Source organism: Mus pahari, chromosome 5 (genome assembly GCF_900095145.1).
Source record: "Mus pahari chromosome 5, PAHARI_EIJ_v1.1, whole genome shotgun sequence".
NCBI classification, from domain to species: Eukaryota; Metazoa; Chordata; class Mammalia; order Rodentia; family Muridae; genus Mus; species Mus pahari.
In genome coordinates, this window is record NC_034594.1 from 102,512,200 (window position 1) to 102,526,395 (window position 14,196).

A 14,196-nucleotide genomic window follows, 5' to 3' on the forward strand; every position below is an offset into this window, starting at 1 on the left:
GTTGTGCACGCCTTTAATCCAGCACTCGGGAGGCAGAGGCAGGTAGATTTCAGAGTTCAAGGCCAGCCTGGTCTACAAAGGGCTATACAGAGAAACCCTGTCTCGAAAAACCTCGAAAAAAAAAAAAAAAGATTTAAAAAAAAAGATTTTTCTCTAGCCTCTGTATGTATGTATGTATGTATGCACATATAAACAATCATAATATATGGTACAGCTAAAATCTTATTGTAAAAACATCATAGGCAACTTTTTCTTTTAATTTTAAATGGTATATAAGCAATATACTATATTAATAAAGAATCCTTAAAAGGATGAATAATCATCTATTATTGTGTATGTATGATAAAATAGTCAAACAGATGCCTGATACTGAATGAATAGGCTGTTTCTGTCTTTTATGCAGTTATAGATATTAGTAATTTCACAATTGTATATGTGTATCCATGCTACACAGGAGTACTAGAGATCTGTTTCACCTGTGGATAGTGATATCTATCCACCTGTTTACATGTATTTGTTTGAAATGAGGTATTTATGTAGTCATTATGTACCCAGGCTGGCCTCAAACTTCCACTCTCCTGCCTCTACATCTGGAATGCTGGAATTAAAGGCATGTGCTACCAGACACATTCAAGCTTCATTTTCATTGGATGAATTTCATATGCTATAACTTTAGAGATGAACAACTGGTGTGAAGGGTAAAGCACAGGGCCTCAGGCATGGTAGGCAACTGCTATACCACTAAATTTAATCTCGGGTGCTTGGAACATGGCTTTTCTTCTCTTTTGACACACACACACAGACACACACACATATATATTTATATATATAATCTCTGTGTGTACTGTGCATGTTCATGTGGTAGCTTCTGACACTGGTGTCTTTTTTTAATCATTTTGTACTTTATAAATTGAGTGAATCTCTCACTGAACCTGCATTTCTGTGGTCTGGCTTGCCAGCTTGTTGGGGGATTCTTTGTCTCTTCCTCCCACACTGGGATTATAGCCTGCTGCCACAACTGCCTGGCTTTTATGTAGGGTCCTAGGACTTGAACTCCAGGCTGCCCTCACATTTGCGCATTAAGTACTGTACCGCTGTGCTATCTTCCTAGCCTAGATGTGTACTTTGAATACTATGTAAATTTGCCACTTGGGCCAATAATATCATGTTATTTTTCTTTTCATGACTTTGATAGGCTGCACACAATAACAATTTACTGTCAGGTTTAATAGGCTCTTTAACATAATGGGTTTATTGATATGATTAATATAACATAACGTTCACTCTTTAAGTATAAAATTCAGTGGCTTTTAGCACAGTCACAAAGTTATACATCACCCTCTACTATTCACACAAGGTGGCTACCATTGTAAAAAGAAACCCACCTCCATTAGTAGTCAAAGCCCTTTTTCCTTCCCACAGGACCCTGGCAAGCACTGGCTACTTTCTACTTTCATGAGTGTTTCTACTCCTAGTACTGCATATTAAAGGGATCATCCCCAGTATCGCCTTTTGCTGTGTGCACCTGTGTTAACATGAAAACAAAGATTTTCAATCAACAACCTAAATTCCCAGCTAGAGAGGGAAGAACAGCTAAATGAAAAGGCAAGCACCAAAGAAAAACACAATAAGCATTTTGATGAAAATAGAGGGGAAAATAGAGAAAATCAGCAAACACAAGTCTATTCTAGGAACAATCAATAACACTGACTAAACTTTGGTTAGCTAAGGAATGAAACAAAAGTCTACTAAAGTTAGGGATACATGAGGACTATCACCACCATCACAGAGATACAAAGTATTAGAGAATGATACTATAAACAACATTATGCCAGCAAATCAGATTCCTTAGATCAAACGGTCAGAAAGAAGTAAGAGTGTCTGAAAAAGACACTCTGAACATGTGACTGTTCCTAGACTAAGTTCCTCTAGTCCATCTAGTTACCTCACCTGGCCTATAACAGCCTTTAGTTTGTCTCTACTTTTCAAAGTGTAGCTACCAAAGTAAAAAAGAACTATAGAAAAGTTCTGCAAAGCAGTATAAACACATCTCTCAAGGGAGCTCACTGGCCAGCTAGTCCAGAGAAATTAGGGAGCTCTAGGAGCGGGGTGGGGGGGGTGTCCCACTTCAAACAAATAAGGTAGGGAGCAGATAAGAAAGACAGTAGGAATTCCTCCACAAGTGCAGGATTCTTTCTCTCTTCTGCCCTCCCACCACTCTCTCTTACAACACACAAACATATATATAAATGTAACTTTTATTCTCCTGTAGTAATTGTTGTCTCTGAGGCTTACTGCCCCCATCTGCTAGCCTAGGCCTAGTCCTAGAAGCTTCTAAGTTCTGTACAATCTAATCTAGGCCTACAATGTTTTCAGCTTCTGAGACTTAGTACTGACTAGGCTCACCCCTTCCTATTTTTTTCTGATTTCTGGGTGGCTGATTCAATTCAGTTGTTCTGGCTCAAACTCCTCTCCAAAATGACTGATTCACACTGGCTCCTCTCAGCTTCCGACCCAATTGCCCTGCTTGGTCTCAAACTAATTCCAGAACAAGTATTAATTTTCTGGCTCCTTCTCATTCTCTGGCTCATTCTGTCTTAACATATGTCTAGCTTGTTCTCTCTCTGCAACATGTCTCTCTAAAACTGTCTCCTCTCTCTTTCCTCTCTGTTCTCACGAGAGCTAGGCATATCCTACTCTGTCAAATCTTTCTCTGATTCATCACTTTGTCTGCCACTCAACTAGACATCACTTTCAAACATGGGTACTTCCTCCTACAAACTAACTTTACCTCCATCGTTTGGGATTAAAGGTGTGTACTAAGTGTGTGTGTCTGCATTCCAGTCAGAGTAGTGAATTTGCTCGATTAAAATCTCCCTTATACACACACATACAGAGTAGATCAAATTTCAACCTTAAGATGTTTTTACACAAACTAGATAAAGTAAGTAACAAAAGAGCAAGTGTGAACAATATCACAAATGTGTACTAAATAGATTTTAGAATAGCTGAATTAAAGCACACCTTTAATCCTACCACTCAAGAAAAAAGAAGTAGGCAGATTGATATAAGTTTGAGGCCTGCCCGAACTACATAATAACACCTTGGGTCAAAACAAACAAACAAGCAAATAAAAGAAAGAAAAAAGAAAAGAAAGAAAAAGAAACTTTATAGTAAAGCTTTTAACCATATTTTTAAGTATGGCTAAGACTTAAAAATAGACAGATTTTTTAAAACCCAGTCATAATAAAAAAAATTGTTTAATCATTGATTGTGCCCTGAAAATTTCCAATGCACTCTTCTGGCATTTGAGGCATCTGACTTTAAAAATTGCCAAGCAGTACATAGATTCAGTTTTCCTATTACTTAAAGCGTAGCAATCCTCGTACCTCCTCAGGCCTTCCCAGAGCTGGAGTTCCTGTAAGAAGAATGGCTCTCCTGGCCTTCTGCACCATGGGCAGGAGAATCTTGCTGCGGGCAGCAGTTCTGGACTTCATGTAGTGTGATTCATCCACTATCACAACCCTGAAGTTCTGGGTGTTCAGTGCATCCAGCAAAGTCTCCGCATCTGTGGTTAAGAGACCGTAGCCCAGAACTGTCACTCTGCTGCTTGGGATTCTCCTAGAAAAGAAAATCCACCTGCTTAAAAAATGTCTTAGCAATAAATGGATGGCAAAGAAAACAACACTCTTGGAGGAAAAAGGAAAGAGGGTAAAAAAAATAAGAAAAACAAGAGATGGTTCTGCTAAACAAACATTAACTACTCACAGAGGATTTTACAGTTCTCAAATATGTCAAGCCAAGACAGAATTCTGGTCAAATGGTTGGCTTTGGGAGATTTTGAGAACTAGAGAGCCACCTTTGACTAGGACAAGAATGTTACTTTATAACAATGTTTTCAACCATGCATTCATTTTCAACCTGGGTGATGTTGGAATTTTGTCAGGTCAGGACCTAACAGAGCACTATGAGTTCCTGGTCTTTCTCATCTGATGCAGCCCTCAGGCATTGTGCAGCTGGGATGCTGTAAAAGGTTAGAAGGACCCTCCCCATATACATAGGCCAGTGAGCGAAACTAAAGTGTTCTTTCAGCCTTTGCTCTACGATACACACATCTGCAAGTGTCTTTAGTTACTATCATGAACCGTTCCCATATGCTGGCTCAGTATGTATGAGATGGGTGAGGGAAGGATCCACAAATCACTTTTGCTCCTAGTGTAGAATGCAACAATGATGCAAGCTCTTGAATGTGCCACTTTTGCATTTTCTATTATCACCAAAGGAATAATCAAGACAGACTTCATCTGCGACTTTCTTTTACCTTGCATGCGTGCTTGTATACATGTAGGTACATGAATATGTGAAGGCATACACCTGTTTATATGCACATGGATGCCAGAGGTGGAATGAATTCTCATCCTCTGGAGATCCCTTTCCACATATTTCCTAACACAAGGTCTCTTGCTGAACCCAGAGCTCTCGGATTTGGCTAGTCTAGCTATCCAGCTCACCTAGTGCACCTTGGTTTTTTCTCTATAAGTCGAGGACTGGGGTTACTCGCATGCTAACATGAAAGCCCAGCTTTATGTAATATTCCTTTCTCCACCTCTCTAATGCAGAAAATAAAGGTAGGCCACAATGCTCACCCACCATTTATATTAGAGCTTGGGTTAGAAATACTTTACCCTCAGAGCCACCCCCTCAGCCCTCACCCCCATTTTCTACCCTCCAGGGAAGAAGGGAAAAGTCCTAACTCATGAATGGCATTTGAAGACTTGGCTATATCTAATTAACACAGAGAAGTATGGTTTCCTCCATGTGCTCAGATAGCAGAAGAGCCTGCAGAAGAAATTGTGGACTTAGTATTATGAGCTAACCAGGGTATCCTATGAGGAATGGCCACCAGATATTGGTGTTGAGTGTCACTGCAGCTATCTTGGTGGTTTCTATTCGGGCACATCAGGAGTGGGTGATAGTTCAGGACCAGCTGACACTATGAGTAATCTCTATATGTAGTATACACTGACACATATCTAAAACTGCTTCTTTAAGGACAGAGAAGACACTGAATGACTTTTATGTCCTTGGCTAATATCTTCCAAAAAAACATATACTCTTGGGTTGTGGTCCTATCTAACATACCCCGAATATTATAGAAACAAAAGCCACTGCCTCTAGTTAGTCATAAGGGTGTTACTTCCTAAATAATAATGAAAAGATTACCTAGTGATAAAAAGATGATAGAGAATAGATTTTAAGAAAATGTAAATGTAGACATTTAAATAACGTATAGTTAACAAAAAAGTTAAGAAAGCCATAAAATGTCAACATTCTCCAAATGTATGTCTTTTCAAATTTATGCAGTTTTCTGGAGAAGTAACCTATTCATAAGAATTGCCTACATTTTATTATAATAATGTAAATAGGGCCTAAATTTTCTTGGATCCATACATTTGAATGCTAATGAATTAGGTCTCCAAGGTTAAGAGGTAAAACATCTGTGATGGTTTGTATATTCTTGGGCCAGGGAGTGGCAGAGTTTGGAGGTGTGGTCTTGTTGGAATAGGTGTGACCTGGTTGGAGTAGGTGTGTCACTGTGGGTGTGGGCTTAAGATCCTCTAGATGCCTGGAAGTCAGTCTTCCACTAGCAGCCTTTGGATGAAGATGTAGAACTCTCAGCTCTGCCTGCACCATGCCTGCCTGGATATTGCCATGCTCCCACTTTAATGATAATGGACTGAACCTCTGAACCTGTAAGCCAGTCCCAATTAAATGTTGTTTTTATAAGACTTGCCTTGGTCATGATGTCTGTTCACAGCAGCAAAACCCTAACTAAGACAACATCCTATGTCAATTCTGTTCCCCCTTCTTCGTGAAAGCTGATGTTATCATTAAACATCATTTATATTCACAGTATTAGGTAATACAGTTCAGAAAAATATTACCAAGAATGCTCCAAGAACTAACAGATACTTAATACTTATTTCTGGTAACGTGTTACTTTTAAAACACAGACAATGATTATTCTGTGTCATTCTCTCCACCTCCACCCCAACCCCCAGACAAGGTTTCTCTGTGTCCCTTTGGCTGTCTTGGAATCGGCTCAGTAGACCAAGCTAGCCTTGAACTCAAAGATCTGCATGCATCTCCCTTCTGAGAGCTAGGATTAAAGGCACATGCTGCCTGGTTTCCCTGTCCCTTCTGAGATGGTGTCTAGCTGGGTAGCCCTTGCTGGACTGGAACTCACTATGAAGACCGAGTTAGCCTTGAACTCACAGAGACTGCTTGCCTCTTCTGCATCTCGAGTCTGGGATTAAAGGTATGTGTCTTAGGAAACAAGACAATTTGCATCATTCAACTATATATTCTACACAATAACAATCAAATAGATTGACTTAGTCCAGTGGCTACAAAGCAAAATGAAACAAATGAAAAAGTAAAAAATATTATAATACATTTTTAGAGCAAGGACTATAAATAATTACCAAACAAAGCAAATGTTTTCAAGATTTAAAATATCAAAATTAGGGGCTAGAGAGATGGCTCAGGGTTAAGAGCTCTGACTGTTCTTCCTGAGATCCTGAGTTCAGTTCCCAGCAACCACAGAGTAGGTCACGACCATCGCTAATGGAATCCGACGCAATCTTCTGGTGTGTCTGAAGACAGCTACAGTATACTCATATAAATAAAAAATAAATAAATCTTTAAAAAAAAAATCAAAATTGTATATGAGCCCAATAAAATCATACCTGTTAAATTGAATCGTACATAAAATTATCATATTACCAATCTGGAAAGAAAACTATGTCAGGATTGTTGATAAAAGCTTACCATCCCATACCCTCTTTCGGTGAAGAGAGTGATAGTGTATTCATATACATAAAATAAATAAATATACCGGGTGTGGTGGCACTCGCCTTTAATCCCAGCACTTGGGAGGTAGAGGCCGGCGGATTTCTGAGTTCGAGACCAGCCTGGTCTACAAGGTGAGTTCCAGGACAGCCAGGGCTATACAGAGAAACCCTGTCTCGAAGAAGAAAAAAAAAAAAAAACTGCATAAATAAATAAATAAATAAATATTAAAAAAAAGCTTACACAATTTTAGACTTGAAAAAGTAATGAAATTTATTTTTATTTTTGAACCATAAACTAATTAATTTTAAGTATATTTAAAACATAGAAATAATTTTTTCTTAAATTTTTTATTATTTAAATGCATTTTATACAAACATTAAAAATATTGAGTATTTTGAGAATCAAGTAATATATAACAAATTTGTTCAACTTTTATATTCATATCCTTTCATACCCTGAAAATATCATTAATAAATATTTTATACTATCCACAACTGAGGATCATATATGTAATGTTGAATACTAAATTGTTTGAAAACATACAAAATATTCTTTGGGAATTAAGCATAGTAAAAGAGCATAAAATGTTAAAAATGAATCATTAAGAAATAGATTCAAAAGCTCTTATATGATACCACCTGATACATGCCTTTAAAAGTATGTATATTTTACATTAACTTTAAAAGTGTACTGTAGGTAACAGAGATCAAACCACATCACACTCTTCTAGTGATGGCAGCTAGTATTTCAAAGTATGAATAAAATGCATCAAGCCCCGAGTTTTGTCATTAGTACCAAAAAGTTAAAAGCAAACCAAGACATGAGAACACATTTTTTTTTTTTTTTCCATTAAGACAAATAAGTTCTTCTCACCCAATGTCAGTTTTGTTCATGACGACATTGATTTCCTCTGGCTCTAGCTCTGGGATCCATTTTTCTAGTTCTTCTATCCAAGGGTATCTTAGAGATGAAGGGACGACTATCAGCAGGGGCCACTCCTCTTTGTAGAAGTAAGCAATTGCAATCGCCTGGATTGTCTTTCCTAGACCCATCTAAATAATGTTTGCAAAAAGTATGTTACAAGTAAAGCTTATATATCCTAAAAGAAATCATCAAATATTAAAAAGTATTATATCAATAATTTTATTATACTAATTATGTTTGATAAAAATTCAAGATCATTAGGAATGTGAAGTGTCTACACTGTTTAAATAAACTTTTGTCAACTATAACTAAAGACTGACGATCCCGAGGTGGAAATACTATTTCCTTCTTGAGACCGTGAGGAAAAATGCTTTACCTACCTGTCACAGAACGATGTTACTTAAAGTAACTGTGAGTCATACACGAAGGAAAAAGAAGACAGAGAGGGTGAGTTATCTAAACCGCAGCTAACTGATGTGAAGCGAAGAAGATTCCAGATTTGGGTTGCCTTCCCTCTGGCCATCTTCATGCTAGTCCCACCACCCAGTTCTAAGCTCTTTCCATGGGACAGGAAAGGCTCCAAAATGAACGGTCAGATACTGGAGACAATTCAGATGTACTTCACCTGGGACCTTCTAGTCAAACGTCTAACCAAAGATGAAAAGGAGTGGCCTGTGCTAGGGTGGGCGTGGCCCAGCTGCAGAGCTCCCATGGCAGGCACTGGGCTCAACCACTAGCAACTCAGGCCCTGACTTTTTTTTTTTTTTTTAAAGAAGCTAATTATTGCTCTTTATGATACTACTTACATATCACCATGGAAAAGACAAAACAACAAGGGTAGACAGTGGGTCGAGGGTAGTCGGAGGAGGAGAAGGCAGAGGGGAATGGCACCTTTCGGGCAGAGCTGAGCCAGACTTGACTTCAGTGTAGTGACTGCACATACTGGTCAGACTGTGTAGTAAGGGACTGTGTAGTAAACACAGGGGTCAAATGGGCTGGAGAGAGAGCTCGCTGGGTAACAGCACTTGCTGTGTAAGCAAGAGGACCTGAGGTTGAATTCCCAGCACCTATGTAAAATATCCAGGCATGTCTACACATGCCTGTAATCCCAGTGCTAAGAGGCAGAGATGGGTGCATATAGGGAGCTGGCTGGCCAGCCTGCCTAACCAAATAAGTGGAAAGATTCAGGTTCACCGAGAGATCTGTTTTAAAGACAGAGACTGACATAGCAGAACACTAGACATCTTCTTTTGGCTTATACACACACACACACATGTCACACACACACACACACACACACACACACATGTCACACACACATAGTATGTTGAAGAAAACTGATCAGTGGGGAACTGAGCAGCATTCAGAGACTTCTTTTGCAATAGCAGGCCTGGACTGAGCTAGTGCTTCGCAATGTCTGGCCCGTAATTTCAGATGGTCTCTGAGTTTCACGGCTGAGGGGAAGTTTCAATGCATTTAGGCATGTCTTCTGAAGCAGGATTCAAATGGGCAGTTTTTGCAATGCATCTGTATCCTTAAGATAGTTTTATGTTTGCTTTCTCAACTTAAGGGATTTAGCTGGGGCTTGGAGAAATACAAAAGCTGAATTCAGCATTTCTAACTTTGTTAGAAGCAAAATTCCTATTTATCTCTACATAATCCTAGAGCCTGTAGACAGGAATTACTATTTAAGCTTCCATAGAGCAGGACAGGAGTCTGACTATATTAGGTGTATATTAAAGGTAATAAATGTGTAACATATATTTGTTTCTCTTTCAACTGCGCCACTCTCACACATAATAATTAAAAATTAAAAAGAGAACACTTGCAACATAAAAAACATATTAATTGACCTAGTTTACCCATCAGGGGAAATTTCACCACAATGGTCCTTACATTTACAAAGAAGAAATAATTATAGAAAACGGTTGTGAAGAAGAACACTAAAAGATACAGGCTTTGCTTGACAGACTATTCAAAAGGGGGAAAAAAAAGACAGAAATCTAAAAGAATAAGTTTCAAATGCTGAGTGAGATTACAGAAAAGAGAAAAAAGGCAGCTAGGGATTTTATCAAGTCTATTGTAGAAATCTTTTTTATGTGTTTTTCCTTTAACTGCTGCTATTAAGAAGAATCTTGGTTACCTTACTCAAAAGAAATGTTTCCAGCTCCACTCATTTACCTGTGAATTTTACAACTTTTTTTTTTCAACATCCAAATAACATTCCATTGTATAACCCAGATACAGAAAGACAAACATCACATGTTTTCTCTTCTATGTGGATGCTAACTTTGGGTCTTTAGACTTATGTGTTACATCTGGAAAACATATAGAGGGCAGGATCTAGTAAAGGACAATGGGGAGGGGATCTCAGGGAGGGACATAGAATGCAGTGATAAAAAGGGAAAATGGCAGTGTTGTGAGCTACAAGGTCGACTTGCTTGGCAAGATAGGCCCACTAGTACAATAATGGCACAAGTGCTATAGGAGAAACCAAACCCAAGACGGAACTCAGATCTGGTAGTATATGAGGTCCAAGACCCTGAAGTCAGATGGGCCACAGACTCTGTGGGAGAACCTAATACTACTGTTCTACAAAATGCACATAGTATTAACTTGGAAATACATGGCACTAAACGGAATATTTATATCATACTCCTCTCCCAAAGGTTCAGGGATCCTCAAAGAAGAGAAGAGATAGAAACAGTCTAAGAGCCAGACGTGGTAGACGGCTACAGTGAAATTTCTGAACACATCAGTTACATGTATGAATATTCACCAGATTCCAACACGGAGGATTAGGTAGGCTCACCCCTAGCTAAGGAGGGCTTGACAACTGATAGCTTATCCTCCATGGCAGGTCCCACACCCAAAAGTATGTGAGCAAAACAAATTTGACTAAATAGGCCTTAAAAAAAGAAAAATGCTGAGAAATTGGGTAGGTAGAGATGGCTATGGCAGGATTCAAACTATACTGAAAGAAATTCTCAAAGAATTAATAAAATATTATATAAATATAGTGTGCTCAGTAGGTAGAATGCTTATCTAGATGAACCCACGATGTCTAGGGTTCATTCCATGCCACTGTATAAATTGGGCATGGTGGAATAAGCCTGTAATATACACTTATGAGGTAGAGACTGGCAGAACAGGGTTCAAGGTTATCCTAAGCTGGATAGAAAGTTTAAGTCTAGCCTCAACACAAACAACCCGCCTAAACAAAAAAGAACAAGAAAACCAATGAGAATAATTCAATTAAAGTTACATTTATAACAACCAATCTTCAATATTATTGAGATACTTAGAGTGATCTGCTTAGTTTTTCTTTGAAAAGAAGAAGACTATATTGAATGGGATTTAGGAGGTGATGTTTGTGACCTAGGATATCGCCATTGCAACAGTTATTATCCACTTGCATGAGTGAAGGAATGCTTTAGGGGAAGACAAGCAACCTGGGGCAGATAAAGCAGAAATGAGGAAGGTATTTTGCAGTTCTAAGTGGGTGGCACAGAAACTTTAAGTCCAACGGGACAGTATGACTCCCAGTCAGCTTCAAGCAGCACAATGGGAGGCAGAGAGCACTAACTGCTTTAATACTGATGGGAGATCCAGTTACAGATCAAGACGTTTTTGACCTAATTTTTTAAAGGATAAAATTGAGGTAGCAGGCATAGTTGAAGTGGAAATTTCTAGATTCTTTGGAGCCTCAGTTACATGATGGTTTTTGTTTGTTTGGTTTGGTTTGGTTTTTGGAAACTGTCTTATGGGAGGATGTTTTGCTGAGAACAGACACGTGGTGTTTTCTGTAAGCTGCCTGGAAAGAGCATGTGACGTTTTGCTGGAGCAGTGGATTCAGAGAACACGTGATGTCTGGAAAGGGTAAAAGACACAGACAATGGACGATGCTGTGTGGTATTGGTTTGCCTTGCTAAATCTTTGCTGGTCTCCACTGACAATGCTGTATGGCTTCGCCTTGCCTTCTTTGCCGATTGTTTGTCATGACTTCACAGAGAGAGAAACACAGCAAAGAACTTGGAGTGATGTTGTGGTGGCTTCTTGCTGCTTCAGCTGACCCAGTCCAATTGGCAGACCCTTGTGGTTTCCTCTGAATTGAACTGCCATTGCTGGTTCACGAATGGTGTTTATGAGTGGATCAAGCTACTGCTGCTGATTTGTGTGAACTGAACTGCTGATATCCTGACAACACAGATTGGATCTGCTCCAAAGAACTATTTCTAAATAGGTCCATGTTCCCCTTTGCCCTACTAACCTTTTCTTTCCACTACCTCTGGTGGGTGGTAGGGTAGAAGGGAGGTTAAAGCGTTTAAGAACCTTTATTAAAGTAGGTTTTGAACAATCTGAGCCTACACGTAGTAAACCAGACTGAAGCAGGGAGGTGCTAGGGTTGGAATCATTCTGGTCTACTTTACAATTTCAAAACTGGCCTGGATTACAAAGCCAGTCCCATCTCTAGGACAGGGCAAACTTGTTCTAGAAAAAAAATTTGCTAACAGGAAGATGATTGTGTATGACTATGACTCATTCTTATTGTCAGATACAAAACTTTAAATCATGTACGTAGAAATTAGTATATTGAGAATTTAAAATAGTATAACGTTAAATTGCAGAAATAACACACCACAACAATTTGGTATATGAAAATAACTACGCTCAATAGGTAGCTCAGAACCCTCAGCTATAACCAAACTTCAACCCTCCAAAGTGGGTTCCAAACCCAACCCAAATGGAACCTTCCAGTGTTCCATTCAAGACTGAATCACTATTAATAATCAAAGCTGACTCAGTGACAATACAGACATCTACATAAGAATGAATATAAACTTTTAACAGCACATTTAATCAAAATTTGAAATTAGTAAATCATTTAACTTAGAAAAGCAATCTCAAGTTTCCTATTAAAAAGAATAATTAAACAACAGTGATCTCAGTATAGAATTTTAGTCCCATTTTTTTATACTATGATTGCTTTTTTATAGCAATTTTTAAACATTGACAATGCCAGTCAATAAGAACCTTTTAAATTTCGGAAAAAAAATTCAAGTTTTAGAGCTAAAAACAGTCAGTACCTTTTTAGTGTGGAAATGTGGGAGAGAGGTTATTTTTAAACCGGATGTCCTATTTGTCCTGGAAGAGGATCCCTGGGGAAACTACTTTGTGGAAGCAGGTTTGAAATCTTAAGAGATGTAAATTAAGGAAACCTATATAAGAAAATGTAAGACTTAAAGTCCATTTTTTATTATTTATTATTTTATGGAACATCTAATAGAACTGTCCTTGTGAGTTTACTTTTTTGATACTAAATTACAATTTTCTTTTCTATTGACAGTTTTAGATGGAAAATGTAAAAATCCCTGTTCTTTGAATTTTGTGTTTATGTTGTGGGTTCCTGTCCCATAACAGCCCTGCAGTGGGGCATAGCACAAGAACATGTTCAGGCCCCATCTCTTTTTCTCTATACTGAAGAGCCACTGAGGTCGCACTTCAGGAAACCCATCAACACTTCACTGCTGGTTGGCTCACCCTTTGCCAGGGGCAGGCTATCTCTTAAAGAGACTCTACTGGTAAAAAAGGTCAATGGCTAGGCCGAGTTATGAGGAAGGGAAGAACAAAACACCTATTTTTCTTTTCCCTCCCCACTCCAAAAGAACTATGTTAGGTTGGTGAATTGTCTCAAGTCTGAAGAATGGCTTTAGAGAAGCTTTGTTGGGCTATGGCAAAGAAGAAACTAGAGAAGGCTCCAGAAAGGCCATTTGTAAAAGTCTGTGGGCAGAATTGTCTTAAAAACTCAAAATAGCCAGATGTTAGGCTTTTAGGGTAGCATTCTTAACTCACGATTCTAGGGTGCTTTATTAGTCACAGCCCTATAAATGGGAAAAAGTTATTAGAGAGATAGAGACAAAGAGAAAGACACAGAGAGATAAAAAGATAGAGAGACAGAAAGAAGAGTCAGACAGAATTATCTATGTCTCTCAGTCCTTCTGTCACTGTGAAGTCACTTAAAAAATAACTGGGAAGCACAAAGACACAGCTGTAGCAGACACCATGAGCTGTAAGTAGAGGAAGGACAAGGGTTCTGTTTTACTGGGAACGGCCAAGACAAAAAGACACTAAGCAAAAAGACACTAAGATATTCCAAATGCTAGCCGGGCGTGGTGGCGCACGCCTTTAATCCCAGGACTCAGGAGGCAGAGGCAGGCAGATTTCTGAGTTCGAGACCGGCCTGGTCTACAAAGTGAGTTACAGGACGGCCAGGGCTACACGGAGAAACCCTGTCTCGAAAAAAAACAAACCAAACCAAAACAAAAAAACCCAAATGCTGACCAGACAACGTTGCCAACTGCTTTCAAAAATATTCTAAAAGTCAGTGTAATACTAATACTAAGAAGCAGCACAAAA

General features: G+C 38.7%; 1 protein-coding gene across 2 annotated transcripts in view; it reads right to left on the reverse strand.

Moving 5' to 3' along the window:
- Zranb3 (zinc finger RANBP2-type containing 3) overlaps positions 1-14,196 on the reverse strand; it is a 142,696-nt gene that overhangs the window by 76,109 nt on the left and 52,391 nt on the right. For both annotated transcript variants that reach the window (XM_021198241.2, XM_029539400.1), the window contains exons 4-5: positions 7,729-7,907; positions 3,390-3,621 (exon numbers count right to left, since the gene is read on the reverse strand). In XM_021198241.2, coding sequence (XP_021053900.1) covers positions 3,390-3,621; positions 7,729-7,907 — 411 coding nt within the window. The remainder of the gene's footprint in view (positions 1-3,389; positions 3,622-7,728; positions 7,908-14,196) is intronic.